The 23,441-nt window shown below is 41.7% G+C and overlaps 3 protein-coding genes and 1 pseudogene across 5 annotated transcripts; 3 read left to right on the top strand and 1 right to left on the bottom strand.

Annotated features, from left to right (window-relative positions):
• Positions 1–844: 844 nt before the first annotated feature.
• On the bottom strand, positions 845–3,615 carry LOC4345211 (uncharacterized). Of its 2 annotated transcripts, none has more exons than XM_015793889.3 (5): positions 3,299–3,615; positions 2,325–2,564; positions 2,144–2,233; positions 1,924–2,025; positions 845–1,256 (listed from the first exon to the last, which is right to left on the bottom strand). In XM_015793889.3, the coding sequence occupies exons 1-5, from the start codon at positions 3,326–3,328 to the stop codon at positions 1,017–1,019; spliced, it is 702 nt and encodes a 233-aa protein (XP_015649375.1). In that variant the 5' UTR covers positions 3,329–3,615; the 3' UTR covers positions 845–1,016. The 2 variants fall into 2 exon arrangements, with proteins under 2 accessions (XP_015649375.1, XP_015649376.1); XM_015793890.3 differs by having other exon boundaries at positions 2,325–2,608.
• Positions 3,616–9,645: 6,030 nt separating this feature from the next.
• Positions 9,646–13,719, top strand: LOC4345212 (probable monogalactosyldiacylglycerol synthase 2, chloroplastic). Of its 2 annotated transcripts, none has more exons than NM_001417276.1 (8): positions 9,646–10,072; positions 10,293–10,465; positions 10,574–10,735; positions 10,830–10,971; positions 11,083–11,307; positions 11,438–11,500; positions 11,584–11,658; positions 12,998–13,676. In NM_001417276.1, exons 1-8 carry the CDS (start codon positions 9,764–9,766, stop codon positions 13,256–13,258), a joined length of 1,410 nt encoding a protein of 469 aa, NP_001404205.1. In that variant the 5' UTR covers positions 9,646–9,763; the 3' UTR covers positions 13,259–13,676. The 2 variants fall into 2 exon arrangements, with proteins under 2 accessions (NP_001404205.1, XP_066168971.1); XM_066312874.1 differs by having other exon boundaries at positions 9,648–10,072; positions 12,630–13,719.
• Positions 13,720–16,482: 2,763 nt separating this feature from the next.
• LOC9269009 (uncharacterized) lies at positions 16,483–21,565 on the top strand (annotated as a pseudogene).
• LOC136351542 (agamous-like MADS-box protein AGL29) lies at positions 21,051–21,605 on the top strand. The gene has a single exon (XM_066303721.1). The coding sequence runs from the start codon at positions 21,051–21,053 to the stop codon at positions 21,603–21,605; it is 555 nt and encodes a 184-aa protein (XP_066159818.1).
• Positions 21,606–23,441: the final 1,836 nt, after the last annotated feature.

A 23,441-nucleotide genomic window follows, 5' to 3' on the forward strand; every position in this document is an offset into this window, starting at 1 on the left:
CATATTTCCCAAACTGTTAAATGGTCTGGTTTAACTTTCTTTAAATCAATTAAACCATTTTAAGTTTGTACTAGTTAATACTGAATTTATTATGTGCTAATGACTCGTCTTGTTTTACGCGAAAGAGAAGGTTTAATATCTGCATCTCATTCGAATGGAGCCTGGGGGTACAATATGCCGTGTTGGATCTCACCCTGGATAGCAAATGGTAATATGCTAAAAATATCCTCATTTATATTCCCATTTGGATAACTATGTGATGTAAAAACGGGTGATTTGCCTAACTTAGTTGCGTTGCAGTGCGTGTTGAATATGTGGTGTTTTATATGTAGAAACTATTATAGGTTCATGTGGAGGATATGAACACCATACTATAGCAACCGCAACAGCCTAGAACTGTTGGTGAAAGGTACGAAACTGTCGCGGATGCCATTTGTCAACAGCCAGCTCTTGGGTATTTCCTGTTGGGGTTGCTATGTCGGGGATATGGTCTCATCGTTGACAGCCATGTTGTGGTTCTTGTTTACTGACTGCCCACATTGTTGGGGTAACTTGGTGTCAAGCTATCTCAACATGGTGTCCAGCTAGCCCCCTTCTATGACTGCAATGTCAGAAAATTCAACATACATAGTGACAACACAGTCACAAGTAGCAAAATAAAACAAGGGTATTATAGCAGTAACCACAATAGGCATGTCATGGATACAGATGCTTCCACGATAGCACTGTCAAAAATCAAATCAGTGGATATACTTTAGAATTATGTTTATTATAAATGAACCACTGCCATTTCCAACCATTTTCATAGCACTACACTTTTCAATACTATTACAGACTGCAAAGGTAACTTGAACCAGTGATCTCATGACTTAATTAATAATATCACATATAATCAGAAATTGTACTGACATTAGGTTTCACAATAAAAACATAAATCATCGTTCCTAAATAAAAGTAATTGTCTTGCACTAAGGATAAGTAAATTGAAGTTCCTAACCAACATAAAACAGTGAGCACTACTTTGTACAAGGATAATCAACTATAACTGCAGCAACGAACGGTTCAGGAGTTTCATCAGCATCATCATAGTTTCCATCATCAGCATAATCATCTTCACTATCAACATAGTCTCCATCTCTCCCTCGCTTACTGTTGCCTTGATTAGTAGCAGGAGCAGTTTGTTGGCTAGAATAACCAAATGTGCTTCCATCCATGCGTTGTAACACCACATTTTCAGAGTTGTTTCCCATGTCACCCTAAAAGGAAAAAGGATCAGGTGACAATGTATCCCTCCAATCTCCAATTTAGCTAACAGTACAAAAATATCTTCTAAAGATGTTTGAAACAGATATAGTCTACTTGGAAAGTGTTCTATGGATAGGTTAATGTCTATATGGTTCAGCATATGAAACAATGGTTTAGTTGTACAAGCTAGTTTATACTCTCATGTGGTGATCATCAATGACTACGCAAGATTATGATCAAACTAGTTTTTGACAAAACATAGTAAAGCTGCTTGGTAAAAGTTACTTCTAGCTAGTAAGAAAATTGTAAATTTTGCTAGAGATTGATGACTTCAGTTTTTTAGGATACATCACATCAAGCAATTCCGGCCCTCAATAAAAGCTCCAAGTGAAAAAGCTAGAATAATGTTAAATATGTGGAATGATATGTCATACTATATCTAATCAACACATTATCTTTAATTATGTATGTAACATATATGCATAATCTGGTATAGTGTGGGTACAAAAAAATAGCTAGGCTAATATAATGTTCCATGGTCATATTGATCTACACTTGAGAAGACAGAGAAATTGCTATTGACTAAGTTCCACAATTTAATTGACAAATGATTACAAGTTTTTTACTTTATCAATCATTCTGAAAAAGGAACTACCAAAAGAGTAGATTTGTTAATACCTGTTCATTGTTGCTCAAACCAGCATCTTGTTGGCTGCAGTTTCCACTATTATTTCCATCTATTTGGTTGAACACATTTCTGGAGCTATTATTTGTAGTATTCTACAATAAAAGAAAATATGATGCCATTAGTCAAACATATATATTTTAAACAAAGATGGATGAATGCTCCAAAGTAGTACAGATCTGTAGTAGAAAACTTTTTTCAGAATATTCTTACCTGCTGAGTAGTTGGAGATGAATGGCTAGGAAATAATGCAGCCAAATTGATCTGAGGTGGAGGTGTACTTGCAGATCCATTAATCATATACTAATAAGAATTCATTAGGCAATAGTTAGACACGTTCACATTGCAGTAAAAACAAAGAACAGTAATATAGCATCATGAAAAGAGGAATAACCTCCTTTGTCTGATTATTGAACTCAGATAGAGCATTTTGTATTGATTGGCAATCCTCTTGTCGCTGATGCTTGAAATTAGCAAGCTCTTGACGCAGTTCAACCTCTATTTGGCTAGGTCTAACTGTGTAAGTGTGAGAAGGATGAGCATTTGTGGATAATTGCACTTCTGAGCTATCAATTGCACCATCCGCCATTGCAAACTTCCCATGTGCCTTGCGTCCAGTGCATTCGTACATAACCTGTGCATCCAAAGGTGCCCTTACCCATATAACATTTGGTCCAACTGTGAAACAATATTAATATTTTTACCATCCAAGAAACATCATGACACAATAAATTCAATTAGCTGTTAGATATAATCTGATAATACAATTTAGTGATCCTGAATCTAGACTGATGTAAAAGAGCAATGTATCTACTGAGTTCCAATTACAGAATGTAAAGCTGCAGATCCATGTGAAGCAATCCATAGCAGGTGCATTGCCACAACATCCAACAAGATTCCAGATAAACAAAGATATCTATCCAGTGCCTCCCTACTACAAAAGCAGAGAATAGAACTAGTACAGAGAAACATGCACCTGTCGGTTGTAGAACTCCAATGCTTTTCTCCTCCTACATCTATCCATTTTCAGTAATCAAGAAACACTAACCACAACCTTAGCTCTAGGACTCTAGTCTCTAGCTTTCTAGATGCAGGCACCAGCTTCCTAGCCGGCTGGCCATCTCCACCCCGTGCAATCACGCCTTGGCCCGGCGCCTTTCTACCGGCCACCGGTCACCCCTACGACAACCACGTGCCCAGCCGACCGCAGCCTCCATTCACCACACCTCACTACCACCGGCGGCGGCATCATTGCAGCACTGCTCTTCAACCCCCGCCCCGTTCCCCACACCAACTCACAGATGCGTGTACGCTCAAGTTACGGAAGGGGAAATAGATCGAACAGCTTCTAGTCAAAAGAAAATGCACCTGTGATTGTGGTCTACAAGATGCTTGCATCAGGCAATATGACACCGGCTCTCCCTTGAATCACCGTTGTTGAAGATGAACATGGTTCAACACATGGATGTCGTCGCCAAGTAGAATCGAAAGAACTGCGTGGTGATTTTTTTTTGGAGATGGCTGTCTGGAAAGTCCGACGAAATAGGTAGCTCAAGTAAACTAATTTGGAAACGACAGTTAGGATCCTAAATCTTGGGAGCGAGCACTTCTTTGGAGAGAGAAGCGAGATCTAGTTCGCGGGGTTATAGGAGAATCGCCATCGTGTAGCGGGATTAGGGGGAAATGAAAATTTCCTGCGGAAAAACCGAGGGAAGTGAATTATTTTCGCGCGCACATAGAATAAAATTGGCATGCATGCCTGATGAGAAACACAAGGTCCCTTGTTCGATTCCTGCCACAATTTTTTTGAAGTATTTTTCGAAGGCATTATTTCCTTTAGACCAAAGCTGGTTCAAATTTTCTAGAAAATATTCAAAAAAAAATCCTTTAGACCAAAGTTGGTTCAAATTTTCTAGAAAATATTCAAAAAAAAATTTGTAATAAGTGGATGGAAATACTAGATTTTTAGATGTATTTTTCGAAGGCATTATTTCCTTTAGACCAAAGCTGGTTCAAATTTTCTAGAAAATATTCAAAAAAAATTGTAATAAGTGGATGGAAATACTAGATTTTTAGAGATTTAGATAATACTAGTTTTTTGGCTGACTACAATTTTACATATATATTTATATATGTATATCAATTCCAAATTTTAGTTCTTTATCACGAAAACTGATATTTAGACTACAAGAAAAATACAACGTTGTATATAACATTTTTTTGACAGGATTGTATATATTATTTTCGAAATTTGAAGAATAAAATCAAAATAGTTATCACTCCACAACAAATACAACATTCTATTTATAAATTTGTTCCCATATAGGACTTACTCATTATTAGTTTTGATGAAAAGGATGGAACTTATTAATTTTGAAAAGGAGTAAAACTTTGTATTTATGAATTTCAAATCTAAGAACTATTAAGCTAATAACATAAAAGGTAACGGTACGAATACGCAGTTGCTTCTATATATAACTTTGTAACTACTAAATTCAGATTTTGAAATTATTGCAAAAACTAATTACTTTCTTCTTATATATTTACAAGCAAAAAAGTTCACACATACACAAAGTATCTTATATAAATTCTTGGCACACCACGGCATGGTTGCCGATATTCCGACAAGGTACGACCCAAGCATGAGCATTGCCCAACCGACCCATCTGTTTCCCTATTTCCCCCTATATTTTTTTTAAAATTTCACATATTTTTTTCCTATTTTCTTCTTTTTTTTCCATTTTCTCATGTATTTCCTATTCTTCCTAATTATGCCTATTTTTCTCTCTTTTTTCCTCCCCCCTCACATTTCTTCTTGTTTTTCTCGCCTCACATTTCAATATTTTGATCATGATATCTTTTTTAGTACATGTTTTAAGAAAATAAAAGCCTTTTATCGTAACAAAATGTATTATGAGGAATATAATAAATACTCTAATTAAGTTTTGTGTATCTTTTTCAAAAGTTTTAAAGCAACATCGTGAATGGTGAGTGTCAAATTCACACAAGTAATATGTTAGAGGAATAATAAAGGGAATATATTTGGCTCTTGGAAAATTAAGGCAAATTCATGCCTTTTAACTTATATGTTAAAAAATATATACAAAATATATCTGCAACAGCACTATCATACATTGATTGTGTTGAGGGAAGACCCTCAATAGCAGGGAGTCGTGAGACCCCCTTTTCATGAGTTCGGCCGGGGGCGGAGGCTCGTCTCTCGTTAGTCGCTTGCTCGTCCCTATGACTATTAGGAGTGAATGCACACCGTCGGATTATACAGGTTCGGGCCGCTATAGAGTGTAACACCCTACTCCTGTGTTTGGGATTATGGACAAGTTTTACAAGGGTTTCTTTACTCCAGAGAGCGCGCTCGCTTCCTCTCTTCTGGAGTTCAGGCTTTTCTGGGCCTCCCCCTTTTTTCGGTGGGCAGGGTCCTCCTTTTATAGCTTAAGGGGATACCACATATGCCGCCTCTACCTCCCCTCCATCGCGGGGGGGGGGGGGGAGGAAAAACCCCACTCCACCTTTTTTGGCTTCCAACTGTGCCTTCTTCCGGAAGCTAAGCAATAACCGATTCTTGCGCGGAACCCGGTGCCGTCCCCCGCCTGACACGGGGGACAGCCCTATCATTCCCTCATAAATGAACGGTGACATGCAACAGTCCTTCCTCGAGTGGCGCCCGGATGTGATGGGTCATACTCACCCCCACTCCGCCGGGGACAAAGGGCGACGTGGGGACATGTTTGCCTTATCCATCGGATGTGACGGAGACGGGCTGGTCACAGACCGGTCACATCCGATGGACAGGGGTTAGCTAGGCACGCCGCACATCTGCCCTGACCGCATTAAATGCGGTGAGGGACAGTTGGGGCGTCGCACATTTATGGCTTGCTCAGCCTGCGCTCCCCTCTTGCTCTCTCCCTCTGCCACACGGCAGTCGGGTGAGGGCCTCGGGGCGAAGCTGCGGCAGAGCCCGAGAGGGTGACGTCATATCTCGAGGGCCCCCCCCCCTCCCCCCCCCCCCCCCGCGCGCTTCTACGACTCGCGTGGCACGCGAGTGGGGCCAGCCTGCGGAGTCACGTGGCCGGAGGGAAAGTAATTCCCCTCTACTCCACATACCCCCGGGCCCATATCTCCGACAGATTGCTAGTGTCTAGTTGTCATGGTACATTCCCAACAAGCCTATCATCCATTGAAGTGGAAATGGCATCATGGTACTAACTGTGACAAGGTTGTTGGCATATATGGGTCAATTGTGATAGTATTGTCAGCAGTAAGGTGCTTGAGAGGGCTGTTGGGTAGCCTTTCTACATTCCATGACAGCACTGTTGAAAATCCAAATAGTTGTTGCTAAAAATCGCAGCTATCTGGCTGGAAATAGAAGGTGGAATGCTAAATGTAATAGTATAGAATTCGATCGCCGGAGTTTCCTTACCTATCAAGACAGGGTGGGCCCCGACAACCTTGAACCTGCAAGCAATAAAAGAATAGGCATCAAGAACCAATTGACAAGGAAACGATTTACATCACTTGCCAGATGATAAAACAAACACACAAAGTTGGGGTTCTAAATCAAGCATCCGGGTGGTCTAGCCAATACACGTGAGTAAAAGGAAGTAGCTGAAGCGAAACTTGCATCTAAATAAAAGGTAAGGAAGTGTTCTTGGTGGTTGCTGCTATCTTATATATGGGGGGAATAGTAGGAGGTATGGGAAACCCTAGCTAAGACACTCCCTTGATGGGCTCTTCTAGATACAAGAGGCCCAACTCGCGGGTTAGAGTCTTGAACATCTCTTCTGTAGTTTCTAGGCAACATTGATGGAATTTATTGGTGTTTCACTATTATAAAAGAGATTTTTGCGGACAACCCGAAAGGGGTTTTCGCATGCGGTAGGGCTAGCCGCGCGCTCGGAGAAGAGGAGAGGAGAGGAGAGGAGAGCAAGAGAGAGAGAAGAGTGAAAATAAAAGGGAAAGTGAGAGAGAGGAGGTGAAAATTTTGACGTGAGTGAGAGGGAAAAGAGAGAAATGATGGGATAAAAAAATCTGTAAAGGATAGTGATATTTTTGTGCGTGGTCCATTTATGAGGCCCGTCTACGAAAATAGGCTCATTTTCGTGTACGGTCTACTTAAAAGGCCCGTCTGCGAAAATCGATTTTTCCGTGCAGTCTTCTTAAGTAGCCTCACGTAAAAATAGAGGATGATTTTTGCAGATGCAACCAGTTACGGTGGCAGATAAAGAGGTTCTCGTAAAAAAATTATTTTTGTAGTAGTGTTTCTTGATCCATCTACAAAGAAGACATCAAGACATTTTCAACAAGTACTCATGGACCTCAACACCCTCCAGAGTAAAGAGCTATGTCCAATTAAAGTTACCATTGCTTGGAGGTCCAAACGTGCTATCCGAACTTGTAGTACAATCATTTGGTCTAATCCTTCCTTTGCTCATGCCGGCCTCCACTTGTTCATTGTCGTGGCTGTTCCTTCACCCACATGGTTCGTGTCCCAAGTTCCTAAGCATAATAAAATCATCATTCGAAAAAGAATTTGTTTGAATAACAGGGAACAATTTTAGTTGTGTTCAAGCTCAAGTCATGCATTGGTCTTTGTTATGCACTAGGTATGTTTGTATCAATTGTAGGATGTCCTCATCACTTGGGCTGCAACGAATGAGAATATATTTTCTTTATGTTCTAATTCGTAAATATTGAGAAAACTTGTATTATAATAAGTGAATGCACATTCTCTGTAATAATTGGTTGTAACTCTCTTGAGCAAAGACAGGGATGTTATATTCCATTATTAAAAAAAAGTGAATGCACATATCCATCTAATTATAAATATCATAACTAAAATACTGGTAGCTAAAGTCATGCATATACAGTTACATAAAAAGTATAATAGCCAACTTCAATTGTAAACATAGAAATATGAAAAATGTCATTTTTATTTGATTATATGATGAGGGTTTAGGGTCTAGGAGTTCTAGATGCAGGAGGAAGGAACACAAGACTACAAGAGTGTGTTAGTCTAAAACTTATTTGTTAATCTGAAATTTGTGTAGTGTTGTACTAACCTTGTTACTGATATTTACCACTCCATCTGTTCACAAATATAAGTACTTAGAGTATTACTTTATCACCCAACCACCTTTCATTATCCTCATGTAATATTTAGCCAATATTATCCTCCCACACACCCCTAATTTAATGGGTACTCCCTTCGCTTCATATTATAAGTTGTCTGACTTTTTTCTTAGTCAAATTTCTTTAATTTTGATCAAGATTATATAAAAATATAATAGTATTTTCAACACAAAACATACATATTATCAAAATATATTTAATATTAAATTTAATAAAATTAATTAGATAATTTAGATGTTGCTAAATTTTTCTATAAAATTGGTCAAACTTAACAAGTTTGATTAGAAAAAAAAGAGAAGTGACTTATAATGAAATGGAGGGAGTGCATCATAGTTCCATCCTAATTTTGAAAATAAAAAAACTTAAGTTCTTTTATTTGTGGAGTAAGGGAGCATGTTGTAACATGTAATAGCTATTCTATAGATTTTGAAGTATTGAAAATTCAAATGGTTTCATCAATTATTGTTAAACGGGTTCTTTAGAATTACTATATTATTTCCACATAATACTTAGGCTCTGTTTAGGTCCATTTGGAATAGCAAATGGTAAATGGCAAAAGTTTTGGTGGCAAAAGTTTTGGTATTGCAAAAGTATTAGTTGGTGTTTAGATGCATCCTAAACTTTTACCATTCTAGCACTAAAGTGAGAGAGAGAAAGAGAGAGGGAGTGGTCCCAAAGCACTTTTTGGCACAATTTGCTACTATGGACTAGCAAATGCCAAATGCCAAATTGCTAAGTTTTGTTACTAGTGTTTAGATCCAAAATAGCAAAAAGTGCTTCAAAATGGCAAAACTTTTACCATTTTGGAGGATCTAAACAGGGCCTTTAACTCATATACTCATAATTATCATGTACTAGTCAAATAAAATAAGCCAAAGACAAAGAAGCACTGATTCTGTGGTGGTAAAGACGTTAAACGTGTATGACTCCACCCCATCAAGGTTTAAATTCTGATTCCCACAAATGTAAAGCACATGCAAGTGCAAATAGGTTTAGTAACATCAGAAATTTGTCACCAGTTTCTGTCTCTTATCCTTTTTAAGCGTGTGGTAAAAGACTACTCGATCGACTCATTGAGCAACAGACATGAGGCTAACGAAGCAATCCTCCAAGCATAATCCCAGCATCTCCGACGGAATCATCCCCTTTCGCCCGCTAGCCGCGCGTGCCCAACCCCCCAAAAGCAATTCGTTCGGCCACTAGCATTTCGCCACGTGGACCGGACGCTCTGGGGCTTTTTCGTGGTTTTGCACTGCCTGCCCGAGTTGCCTTGCCCGCTTGTACTTTGCCTGGGCACCGTGTAACCCAGCTTTGTCGCATAAATGCCTATATTTCTCTGTAACTACGAATGACGACTAGTTAAGAATTTGAAATTTGGATAGAGTAGAGATGAGTAAATGTTATCATGAAAATTTTCTCGACTATATACTTATTAATAATCTAGCCAGAGGAATATTTTGGAACAAAACTTGAAATGGCCTGGAACAAGAAATATGTAAAGGATAAGGGGCAATTTGAAGTAATCCATATGAGAGCACTGATAAATGGCGTATCCGCCCTTCCCTTCCTCGCCACCTTCTCGCCTCCCTGCCTTCTCTCTCTGTCTCTCTCTCTTCGCCGGCAAACCTTTCGTAGGCTCGATCCACGAGACGAGGAGGAGAAGCCGCCGCCCCCGCCGCCGCCGCCATGGTGATCTCGGTCGCCACCCCCCGCCGCTCCATCCGCGACGCCGTGCTGGGTGGCGTGCTCGGCGCCGGAGGCCGCCAGCTCTACCAGCCCCTCCGCTGCGCCTTCTACGACGGCGCCGCCGGGGGCGGCCTCACCGCCGCGCTCTCGGAGGATGGAGCCGAGGGCGGCGTCCCCCTCCCGTGCGGGAGGAAGACGGCGGCGGCGAAGAACGTGCTCATCCTCATGAGCGACACCGGCGGCGGCCACCGCGCATCCGCCGAGGCCCTCCGCGACGCCTTCCGCCTCGAGTTCGGCGACGCCTACCAGGTCGGTCGGTCCGTCCGCTCAATGCCCGCTGTTCCTTGCGCTCCAAGCCTCGGTCCTCTCCTCCCCGCTCCGAAATTACAGCCGCCCCCAAATTCAATTTGCTCGCCAAAACATTTGAACTCACAATCACATGAATTGTTTGTAAACTGGTTTGATGAATCTCTTGATTTCTCGCGAAAAAAAATTGAACTCCAATCACAACTGAATTGCTTTCGCGCAGGTGTTCGTGAGAGATTTGGGGAAGGAGTACGGCGGGTGGCCACTGAACGACATGGAGCGGTCGTACAAGTTCATGATCCGCCATGTCCGGCTCTGGAAGGTGGCGTTCCACGGCACTTCGCCGCGCTGGGTGCACGGCATGTACCTCGCCGCGCTGGCCTATTTCTACGCCAAGTACGCACGCACGCAGCCATCACAACTTGATCGTCCAATCCAAATCACGTTCTGTTTCCGTCTCTGTTCATCCGATCGATTCGCGAAAACTGACATGGTTGATTTCAGCGAGGTGGTGGCCGGGATCATGAGGTACAACCCCGACATTATCATCAGCGTGCACCCGCTGATGCAGCACATCCCGCTGTGGGTGCTCAAGTGGCAGAGCCTCCACCCCAAGGTGCCATTCGTCACCGTCATCACCGACCTCAACACCTGCCACCCGACATGGTAACCAGTTCAGTTCACCGGAGCCACGCACTCTCGCCGGCCTCGCCACGGCGCGGCGCGATCTCAGATTGATCGATAGAGCTTATTTGTGCAGGTTCCACCATGGCGTGACGAGGTGCTACTGCCCGTCGGCGGAGGTGGCCAAGAGGGCACTGCTCCGGGGGCTCGAGCCGTCCCAAATCCGTGTGTACGGGTTGCCGATCAGGCCGTCCTTCTGCCGCGCCGTGCTCGACAAGGTCGGTCGATCCGGTTGCCGCGCATTTTCAGATAATCTTCATGAGCCGCACATTGCTGCATTGCACTGACGCAGAGCTGAACTGAACTCTGCTCGGGGTTTGGGGTGACAGGATGAGCTGAGGAAAGAGCTGGACATGGATCCCGACCTGCCTGCAGTGCTACTGATGGGCGGCGGCGAGGGGATGGGTCCGGTGGAGGAGACGGCGAGAGCACTCAGCGACGAGCTCTACGATCGCCGGAGACGCCGGCCTGTCGGGCAGATCGTTGTCATCTGTGGCAGGAACCAGGTGCTGCGGTCCACGCTGCAGTCGTCACGGTGGAATGTCCCTGTCAAGGTACCATGTATATGCCGAATCTGGGGAGGATGATGCCGTGCTAGATGCGCATTTCTGCTCTTACTGCGTTTGGTAGTGACCACTGGCTGACATTTTTACATTTTCTTTTCTCTTTTTGTTTTGATCTCAGATTAGAGGGTTCGAAAAGCAGATGGAGAAGTGGATGGGCGCTTGCGATTGCATCATCACAAAGGTTGGTTCTTGGACTGATGGAGGAGTTGATGGTTTTTTTTTTTTTACTGTTTTTACTTAGGAATGTTTGTGTCCTGTTTGCAGGCTGGTCCTGGTACAATTGCAGAGGCCCTGATAAGAGGACTCCCAATTATTCTCAACGACTTCATACCTGGACAGGTGTGTGCGGATGCAACTATACTGAATTCGTTAGAGTAACAAAATTGTTTTTCTGATTTTAAGACTATACTCAACACAAATTTATTATGAAAATATATTTCAATTATTAATTTAATAAAACTAATTTGGTATTATAAATATTACTATATTTGTGCATAAACATAGTCAAATTTAAAGTAGTCAAAACGTGTGTACACTGTTGTTGCAGCAACTGCAACTGCATTCACAGTAATGCCGACCGAACAGGCCCAATATGACAACATGCGTGCGTACTTTATTTCGAAAATGCTTCTCCTCGGACGTCCGACTGAAGGAGAAAAATCGGATGGACTGAGTCTGACACACATCCTATCAAGCCTATACACATATACCTTTAACGATATTCAAAACAATTTTTCTCTTAAATTACTTATCCAATCTACAATCTGATCACACCGTTGTATTCGTTGTAATTAAATCTTTACAACAAGATGTCACATGATTATATTCTGATTAAAAATAATCATATGTTTCAATCCATTAACACTCTTTGTTTCATACGCAATAGTAATATGTTTCAATATGTCTCTTCAGCATGTTTCACAAATTTCGTGGAACTACATCTCACTACTCTCTCTCCTCTCTCCACCTCATACATACATGCATGCATTTTAGCGAGCTTCAAAACAACTTTTCTCGTAAACTAATTATCCAATCTATGATCCGAACACATCGGTATATTCGTTGTAATTAAATCTTTACAACAAGATATCATATGATTATATTTTGATGAAAGAAAAACATATGTTTCAATCCGTTAACACTAGTTGTTTTATATGTGATAGCGATATGTTTCAACATGTATCTTTTTCATGTTTCATAAAATTTTTAAATGTTTCAGTTGCTGATTTTTTGTTTCACCATATATAATTTGATGTTTCACTCATTGGTCAACTAGAACATTTGACCAACCAATTTTCTTTGGGACATAGGACGTTAGATGGGAAGATTCCTCATGATTGAGGAGTGAAGAATGAAGTGCAGCAATATACACACACATACGCTCGCTGCGGCTGGGCGTCCAATATTTGGTGAGATATCGGACGTCCGAGCCGTAGCGCTCTCCACTTTATTTTGGAAAAAAAGAGTCATCCAGTCCCTGTTTTAGTTAAGTGGAGTCTGGCAATTACATCGCTCTCAGAAAAAAAAAATCAAATGGAGCCCTTGTTTAGATGGACCGGAATGCATGTATATGGGCCATGGTTATATATACACGTGAGTGGGCCAAAATATTTTTTGAAAGAAGGGATGGCCAAGATATTGAGGCTAAACAAATATCGTCCCTCTTGTCGTCGCACAGGAAGTCGGGAATGTGCCTTACGTCGTGGACAATGGTGCCGGTGTGTTCTCCAAGGACCCGAGGGAAGCCGCGAGACAGGTTGCCAGATGGTTCACCACACACACAAACGAGCTCCGGAGATACTCCCTCAACGCGCTGAAGCTAGCGCAGCCAGAAGCCGTGTTCGACATCGTGAAGGACATCCACAAGCTCCAGCAGCAGCCTGCCACGGTGACGCGGATCCCTTACTCCCTGACCTCATCGTTCTCATACAGCATATGAAAAACCATCAAGGTTACAGGATGTACTATGCTATGCTCTGCAAACATGCTTTGCCTCGGAAGGTTGGTCCGCTTGCTGAAGAACTTGTACATACTGAATTGGATTTGTTCGTTTGTCCAAATGTGTAAATGCAATAAGAACAGATGAACTGAAGATGTTGTCTAACTGGCCTGCTGCTGATATGAAGATGAAGTTGTGGTGAGAGTGACTGACTACGAGTGACAAATCATCCCCTCCCATAGCTAAATATGTCCTGATAGAACATCTTCATCTTTTGTACAACTACAGTATAGTTACGTGGCTAACTGGACCATCTGCATAGTTTTTCTTTTTCACTCCTTGTCAATCGTATTGATACTAGATTGTTTGGCACCATATTCTATCTTATAACTTAGCGATTGTATAATGTTGTTTCATGAGAGTATTGAAATTTGAAATTTATATATATAGTTCTAAATAGACAGAAATTGTCTTGATAGTTTTTCATATGAGTTGGAAAGTGCTTATAAAACAAAAAGACCGCGCCTGTCTAGACATTGTCCACGAGAAGCTGGTGAAGAAGTTGGAGCGGTTATGTACTGCCAGAGGATATGAGGATGTGACTAGTTTTGCTGCTCCAATTTGTCTATGTTTGTTTCTTTGAATCGTGGTAGGGTTAAAGGATGAGCGTCTCATCGTTTACAACCTCTGATGGAATTGGAGAACATTTATATTGAGCTGGTGTTCCCAGTCTTTTCTTTTCGTAACTTATTTCTGTTTTTTAAAGACCTTATTACTTATCTTTTATTTTTTTCCAAATAACCGGATAATAGTATTTACCTGTTGGCTGAAAAAAATAGACAGTTGAGTAACCTCTTATTGGAGGTTTGTTAGATGGCCTAGCCTATATGCTAATATATTAATATAAAAGAGGGTCTAATAAGTGTATAATTGTCCTTTGTTTTGCTGCAATATTAATGAGCAACTTACTATATAATTCATTGATGACAATTAACATAATGATGCATGTGTAGAATTTGCGAACATATACCAAAACATTGTAACAAAGGAACAACAGAAAATAGAGAGGAGTTTTAAGGAACCGTAATATTTACAAACGATATAACCAGTTAACCATCCGACACTGATCACGGAACTAGCTAAACCCTAACATATTTTTTTTTTGCCTATCAACTTATATCCACTCAATTTTTAATCAATCATTATAAAACATCATTTTGATTTGTACGTGCAACAAAATAAAAACGATGCCCACAAATTAGGTGCTCCTAGTCACCCTACATCAAGTAAAAAAAAAAAAAGAATCCCTACCACTAACACTGCGAGAAGCTATGGCTATATTGCCACACCCCGCTTTAGATTAAGTGGTCGTCTTAACACAATCCACTTGATATCGTTGACACCGTACAAAACATTTTGTTGCCTCATCGGCTAGCGCCTATCACGTCTTCTTTCTCAATGGAACTAGTAGCAAGGTGCCTCACCGACTATTAGACTGTCTCCAACAATACGATGCAAAATAGGAGACCTATACCTGGTATGCCTCGCGTTGAAAGGAAAAGGTGGGCACCCAAAACAAAGCCAACTCCAACAAACGAACGCAAATCCTCCGTCTTCCTCCTCGCACCCGCCGTGCCCGACAAGCCGCCTCGCCCTGACGCACGTCGACGCGCATCCGCCGCGCCTCGCACCGACGTAGATCCGCCTCGCCTCGCCGCCGCGCCTCGCACCGACGCGGATCCTCCTCGCCTCGTCGACGTGGACGCCTCGCCGACATGGATCCGCCGTGCAAGCACCGCCCGCAGGCTCACCGCGCCGCGCCGCCGCCCCCCGACGAGGATCCGTCATCGGCCCTCCTCGCCCCGTCGCGGACATGCCTGGAAACGCCGGCCGCGGGCTCGCCTCGATGTCATCGTCCGCTGGCCACCGCGCCCCTACGCGAATCTTCAGGCCCACCACCACGCCGTGCAGACGATTGCGTCTTGGAGAGAGACGACGCAATTTTGCGTTCTCTCTCTCCTCATACGCAAAATGCCTCCTCTGTTTGCGTCGTCTGTTGGAGGCTGTTTCTGACATGCAAAAAAAACTGTGCACGAGCTATTTTGCGTTTTGCCTTCTCTGTTGGAGACAGTCTTACACCTTTCTCACTGTGGTACTAGGTAGTGGGCCATCTCATGGGTTGCTATGCTAAAATGTTTCTTGTCGTGCCAAACACATCGTCAAATTCCATGATAAATATCATCTTCACATTGTTTTGCAGACTACTTATTTTGAGAATAAAACTACTCCCTCCATCCACAACAGTTACACCTATTTCATATTTGAGTTTTTCCAAATAAGTTGTTCCTATTTGTAGTCTTTATACATTCAGGACTTAAATGAAGAGATAAATTAAATGTTTTTATTAGATCCTAAGGAGTCCTCGAAATACTCATTGGTTGCATGTTTACATTTACTACTTGATTTTGTAACATCTAAGATGATTTAATTTCTTCGTTTATTAATTGTTATAACGAGTGTTTCATTTCAAGATTAAGTTATTGCTGAACAAAGAAAAAAATACCATTATATTATAAAGGATGAGATGAATTCCGAAGCGTTTTTTATTATTCTAGCAGACAGAATTCCTTTGGTCTAATTTAGGACGTTGAAATCGATTTTATCTTAGATAATTCTAACTACGCCCAAGAAGATAATAATGAAATGAAAAAGTACTTTCCTTTTTTCTGATCATAGAGGAGCCGTATGAAACTAAGGTTTCATGTACGGTTTTGGAATAGCGGTGGGAACTGTGATGTTATCGTCGACTATGATTATCCAACAGTTCAAGTACAGTTGATATAGTTGAAGCACAGTCAAAATATGGTTTTTTTTGGATGGAATCTTTGGCGTCAGCCTATAGTTTTTTTCTAATTTCTTCTTTGGCGGAATGTGAAAGATTACGTCTTGGTGTCAAAAATAATATGTGTAACTTTTGTGGATGAAGGGAGTATCACGTTACAGTCCATGATGCAGGCCCACCATCCAATGCAGATCTTAAAGCAGATCAAAATTCAACAGAAACGAATATTGCCTTGTTTACTCAAAATCGAAGGTTCGCAAACCCAAATTTGTAGTATAGGATAGGGTCGAACCGGACCGGGTAGAAGGCAGCGCGGGTGCGGGCGTGCGGTCGGTCCCCCCTTGCCCATTCTTGGTCTCTCACTCTCTCTTTCCCAATCCCCACCCAAACCCTCTCGTGTCGCGCGGCTCGCCTGCCCCCGCTCCGCCGACCACGGGCGCACCATGGCGCTGCCGCCACCGACGCCGGAGGTCATGGACGACCTCACCGCCTCGCTCGCGCCGGAGCTCCTCTCCGAGATCCTCCTCCGCCTCCCGCCGGACGAGCCCGAGCAACTCTTCCGCGCTGCCCTAGTCTGCAAGGAATGGCTCCGCGCCATCTGCGACCCCGGCTTCCTCCGCCGCTACCGCGCCTTCCACCGATCCCCTCCCCTGCTCGGCCTCCTTTACGCCGCCAAGTTCTACAGGGAGCCCCCGCCCCCCACCTCGCCCGCACCACCGCAGTGCCCCTCTCGCCCGATCCCACCTTTCGCCGGGCCCTCGATTGCCGCCATGGCCGTGCCCTCCTCCACGCTTCGGACGATGATTGGTATCTCATTGTCTGGGACCCCGTCACCGGCGAACAGCACCGCGTGCCAGAGCCCGGCATCCCGTGGCTGATCTACTCCAGCGCTGTGTTCTGTGCCGTGAGCGGCTGTGACCACCTCGACTGCCACGGCGGTCCCTTCCGAGTGGTCTTTGTGGCCACCGATGACGGGGCGGATCCAACACCTACACCCACAAAACTCATGGATACCCCGGAGCACCCCCTTCGATTTTTTCACTATGAATGAACTAAAAGTCCCTAAATGGCTGGAGGTTGAAAAAACTGTGTAATTGAGCCTCCCTAATTTTTTGTTTCTGATCCACCCGTGATGAGTACAAAGATCTCGTTAAGGCGAGCATGTACTCATCGGAGACCGGGGCGTGGAGCACCCCGGTAGTTCTTGATGATGGTCTTGATTCCTGGGAACAGCGATGGCGAGATGCACAGAGTAGAGGTGAATTCTACCGCGTACCTTATGTCATGCCTAGGCGAGTTGCCCTTGTCGGAGATGAAATCTACTTCACACTTCGGGAGGATAATGCCATCATCAAGTACAACTGGGGCATGCACTGCTTATCTGAAATTGACTCGCCGTCGCCAGACGTGTATGGCATTGCCCTCATGGAGATGGAGAACGGTTCACTGGGTTTTGCCTGCATTGAGGATTCCAGCCTTTATGTGTGGTCACGGAAGGTGAATTCAGAAGGGGCAGCAGAATGGGTACAATGCAGGGTGATCAAGCTGGACAAAATGATACCTGTTGCCAATCTCAGTGATGAAGCATTTGTGGTTGGCTCTGGGGAGGGTATGGGTGCCATATTCGTGAGCACAGGTGTTGGCTTGTTCACGATCGAGCTCAAGTCAAGGAGGGTGAAGAAGGTTGCAGAGCCTGAGGTCTACTTTAGCATCTTACCCTACATGAGCTTCTACACTCCTGGTATTGTACTAAGACTTTGCTTATCTGCTGTATGCATTTTCTTTACAGCTTCTATATATCTTATTAGTCATAATATAACTGCAACATTTGTTATATGGATTGACAAAGGCTGTTTTGTGTATGCTAGAGAATACTGAATATATGGCATTGGAAATAAGAACCTAAATTTTATTATTGAGATTCGACTTGTGAAATAACCATGACCATGCATCTGGTATCTGTTAGCTGCTACAAAGGTTTCTGTTAATTATCTGGCATAGCTGAAGCTAACTTCTCAGGCTCAGTTGATTCATGGAATAGTTGATGTAATTGATAAAACATGAAGTGGCTACTACGCTAAAATGGATATTGCTAAATATTTAAAGAACCTTCTTGATATAATATTATCCTATCGTATTGTTTCGGGTTTTCTTTACAAAGTATTATGTTGCTCTCTAGCATAGCTGAAGCTCACAACTCAAACCCAATTTTACAACCTTTGAAACTAGTTAGTTCTAAGTGCATAGCTCGTTAAATTGTATACTTTGAGCTGGAAACAGTTGGTTATGAGTTGTTCACTTGCCTGTTTGGTGTCTTTTCAGATCGTGGCACATTGTTATCGCTAGCAAGGACTCACTGATCTTTGATGTCATGCTCAAGAGTAACTTGTTGCAAAATGGACAAATCCATTGTCTTGACTCTTGAATCTGCTGCCACTGACTTCTTCCAGAACTACTACTACTACTAAGCTGTTTATTTTTTGTTGGGCAGTACAAGTACGAACAATGCCAAGTCTGATGTTCAAATGTGGTTGTTGTGTCAAATTCATCCTACCGACCATGAACTGTAAGCAGTCTAACATGTCTGGCACATTTCAGTTACTGTTTGTTTTATGTTGAGCTCAGGTACATGAAACTAAAATTATGTTGACTTATGTTGCTTCCATTCAGAGATCAGCAAGTCGTGCTAAGCTGAATAGCTGGCTCCCTATTCTTTATTGTTCGTTTTGAGAGCATGGTTTGCGCTTTGGGTAATATGGTTTCTGTGATTATATTGAGCATCAAGACGCCCATGATGGCTCCGGTGATGTTTGCTTTGATTCCAGCCTTACAGGAATGGGCCAACTATCGGAATAAGCATCAACACGCTGATGAGGCCATGAAGGCTCAGGTATCAGAATTTCTTTCTCTGAATTCTATTTTATCAATTTCTCCTAACTTTATTAGTGTTCTCTGAACTTAGTGGTCTTGCCCTTGTATATGCTATTTACCTCTGACGTGGTTTCTTCGTTTTGGCTGGCTGAGTGTTTCGTTCGGCCCGTGCTGCTACTGGGCTGCTTCTTTCTGGACAGAGTTGTGTATGCTTTTGCTTAATCAGTTAACATAGTTGGATAATAACGTAAGTGATGTCTATGGAAATTTCTGAACAGCATGGATGTATTACAAGTTATCAGTTTTTGAATCCAACTCTGAGTATGGGACGGCTTCAGTTTTTCCTGCTGTGTGGCCTTCTTTTAGGATGGATTTATATATTCCTCCCAAATTCTGAATTGGATCAATAAATGGCATGTATAGTCCAGAGAGATATAACCCTTCTTTTTTTATTTGATGGAAGATATAACCTTTCTTCATTGCACAAGTTTCGACAAACAAAATCTTGATTCTTAAACTCCGTAGTTTCAACCTGTCAGAAGGTGACTACCTTGTCAGTGCCTTTTATGTACATCAAGTTTTTAAGGGATTTTAACATCCCAGAAATTTAATCCTTGATTAATAGTTACAAGAAAATAGTGTGGATATTATGTTTTTTCGCCATTGGAGACATTAGCTGTAATTTTGAATCTAAACTTAAACAAATAGTTAACCTGAAATAAAGATCTAACTATAAATGTAGATATGAAGCTACAATAAAAGTTTATGAAAGTATGAAGCTTTAAAATAAATAGCTAACAATTATATAACCATATTTTTGCAAACCAATAGGGCTATTTGAAAACAGATCAGCACATAGAATTTTTGTGGGATATAATAGAGCATGGTAGTGATCAGACAAAAGCCTTAGTACTCCGTAGTCAGTACTCAGTACTAGTCTACAACCGAAACAGGTATCATAGTCCACAAGTATTTTAGAAATGGAAACAAGCAGAAAAAAATTCGACAGAACAAGTAGGTTTGAAGGACTGCATGACTTTCATTTATTCATGAAATGGAAACGAAAACAGCAAGCCTTGAGCATTTTTTGGTGCAAGAGATCGATGATGCTCCAATAATCCATATATTCCGTCCTTATCAAAAACATTTTCCTGCCAATAGGACATGATGCAAAAGGTTTGCTAAGATGGCAGTTAAGATGGGGTAGGAGTTACTACTTGGTGATTTTTTAAATTGTAGTAGGCTCTTGATGATTCTTCCAATTTTAAGGAATGAAATTAAAGGGTGAAATTTTAGAGTAACTTTGTGGTGCGGCATTTATACCTGCACTTTAATTCAAATATTGAGATTAGAAGTCATGGAAAGGGATACGAGATATTGAATTAAGACGGATACAATGAGGGAATTCCATGGAAAATTTAAATGAACTTTCAACATAAAATGTGAACTGTACTTTTTATTATGGTGTTTGGTCTGGAACTTGATTTTGGGATTTGGGTTTATTTTTGTATTTTGTAACTTGGATTAGAGGGAGGTAATATTTAAATTAATTTAGAAGGGATTTGAATATTTGGGTTTTTGAAACATGGATTGGACTCGAGTTTATGGAGTTTGCTTTTTTGGAGGGATGAACTGCATAACATGAGATTATTTGACACAGCTTATGAGATGACAGTGGAAAAGCAAAAAAAAAGTAATTAATCTTTTACTAAACAAGAGTTTTAACGCCTCGTAAAATCAGGGGCGTTACTAGCCAGCAATATGTCATGACGTCCATTACTCCCTACCAATATGATCAATATAGTCGTTCGACTAAAATTAGAGTTAGCACAATTCTAGCCTATCCTTTTATCAGTACAAACGTCAATTTTGGAAGTCGAATTGTTAAAATTGGCTAGATTCATTGGCAACTATTAATTTGTATATACTTATGACTAACAAAATAAATTTCTTACAAAATATAGACTTATCACTTCCTTTTTCATCTCCATAGAGGTCTATATAAAGGTTCTTGTACCATCCCTTGACAAAATACAGAGAACACATTTTTGTTTAGGTGATAGTGAAGGGTAAGCAGCCATGAGAAGGGGAAAAGTTAAGATCAAGCCCATTGCAAATAGAAAGGCTCGTGATGTATGCTTCTCCAAGCGCCGCCAGGTTGTAATCAAGAAGGCTAACGAACTCAGCATATTATGTGGTGTCAATGTTGCTGTTGCTGTGCTCTCACCTGCTGGTAAGCCCTTTTTCTTTGGCTGCCCTACTGTTCAAGCTGTCACTCGTCGCTTACTTGGTGTGGGTCCTAGTAACCCTACCATGGGTGATGGGGGCAATGGTGATGAGACTGACATAGTGCATGAGCTCAATCTGAAGTACCAGAAGTTGCAACAAGAGAATGAAGTGGAGAAGAAGAAAAACCAGCGTGGTCAGGATGTGAGGCTAGCTAGTGATGTAAATGCATTGGGGCTGCATGAGTTGGAGGCATTCGACAGTAACCTCAATGTAATAGATGACATTGTCGATTCAAATGATGTGGTTAAGAATGCCAAGCAAACAGCTGAGCCCCAGACTCAGATGAGCGTGGCATCAACCTTGCAGTTCATGCTTGATGGGCAGAGTATCGCACCGTCTCTTTGAGCATAACTCTACTTCTGAACTGCTTGAAGAGTTCCATGTCAACTACTTTACTGATGGAATGTGAAGGCACTATTCTTCTATAATGTACCGCCTCTATTACCCAAAACTAGTCTCCTGTTTCTAATGCACCGTCCATTTGTATCAAGGGCAACATGCCATCCAGATAAATATAACTAGGACATGTTACCATGTGTTCAGCCTTTATTCATTAGATCAACAAGTTGCTATGCTTTTGCATATTTTTTAAACATGCCATCCAGATAAATATAACTGGAACTTTTATGCAGATAACTGCTTTGATCATATTTCCAATTAATGAGATATTTGCTACTCCTTCCGTTCCAAAAAAATCCACTTCTGGTTATGTCCAGATTTAAACCCAGAAGTGGGTTTTTTTTTTTTTGGACGGAGAGAATATGCTTTTGCTATATGTTTTTGTTAACATCAGAGATTTGCAACAAATGAGATATTTCTAGTAGGTGTAATATTGTTAGTGAGATCTGGGCCTGCCTCCTATGTGCCATAGCCATGTTTCCGTCGTTGAATTCCCACCTTTCCAAAATTGCTGCTCTTATTTTTTAGTTCCAGGCCTTCATACTCATTTCGGTACAACCTCCATCTGATAAAAATATTAGGGAAATTACTTGTTTGCCACATGGACTCTGTTTTGATTGAAGGGATATTTTTAACCCTCCCTTAAATAGCTCAAATAGTCCAAAAAAATCTAAAAGAGTGAGCTATTTGAGAGCTATTTGGAAATAACCCATCCAAAAAAAATATCCCACTCAAGGGGTGCTAATTGGGGCTATTTTGGATGGGGCCCACTGAAAACATGTCTTCTCTCTATCTCTCTCCATGGGAAGGTACCTTAAAGACCAAATAGCTCTCAAAATAACTCTTGGATCCAAACAACTTAGGGCTATTTTATTGGAGGACTATTTCCTTGTGCTAAAAATAAGCTTTCAAAATAACTCTGGCTAGTTCTCCAAACAGGGTCATAGTTGAGTGACATGCATATTCACAGTGATATTCATTTGCATCGGAAAAGAGCATCGTGTATTGATAAGTTAACTCCTATATTTATTCACAACCTTATGGGTAGGGGTGGGCACAAATTAAGTGCAATCCAAATGTTGCACCAAATCAGAAAGACACAAAGGCCGTTTTTATTTTCAGCCTTTGGTTTTATTTTCCCCCTACTCTGGGATTTAGCGTTCAGTGTTTTACTTGGCTTTAAGAGCTGATAACCAAACAGACTAAGGCTGTGTTAGTTTTGGATGGTTGGGAACAAACTTCTCTGCACGAAAAACGGAGCAGTCCATTAGTGTATGGTTAATTAAGTATTAGCTATTTTTTTCAAAAATGAATCAATATGATTTTTTTAAGCAACTTTCGTATAGAAACTTTTTATAAAAAACGCACCGTTTAGCAGTTTGAAAAACGTGCGCGCGGAAAAAGAGAGTGATGAGTTTGGAAAAAGGGGAAACGAACTAAGCCAAAAAGGCCAAGATATGTAGCAATCCCTTCATTATATTCCACTGTCTCCACCCCTCCCTTCGCGGTCATCGTCACTCACTCCGTTGTTGCTATGTGATGAATCAAAATTGCGGCTGTCGAGTTCTAAATAACAACCATGCTAGGGATTAGAGTATGTAGCAACCATGCTACTACATATCACTCCTACTAGGGATGAAAATGGAGCGGATACGGACGGATAATGCTCATACCATATTTGTTTTCATATTTTTTACCGGATACGAAAACAAATACGGATAGCTCGAATACGGAAACAAATACGGATTATCTCGAATACGAATAAGAATCGAATATGATCGG

Source organism: Oryza sativa, chromosome 8, assembly GCF_034140825.1.
Source record: "Oryza sativa Japonica Group chromosome 8, ASM3414082v1".
In the NCBI taxonomy this organism is placed as follows: domain Eukaryota; kingdom Viridiplantae; phylum Streptophyta; class Magnoliopsida; order Poales; family Poaceae; genus Oryza; species Oryza sativa.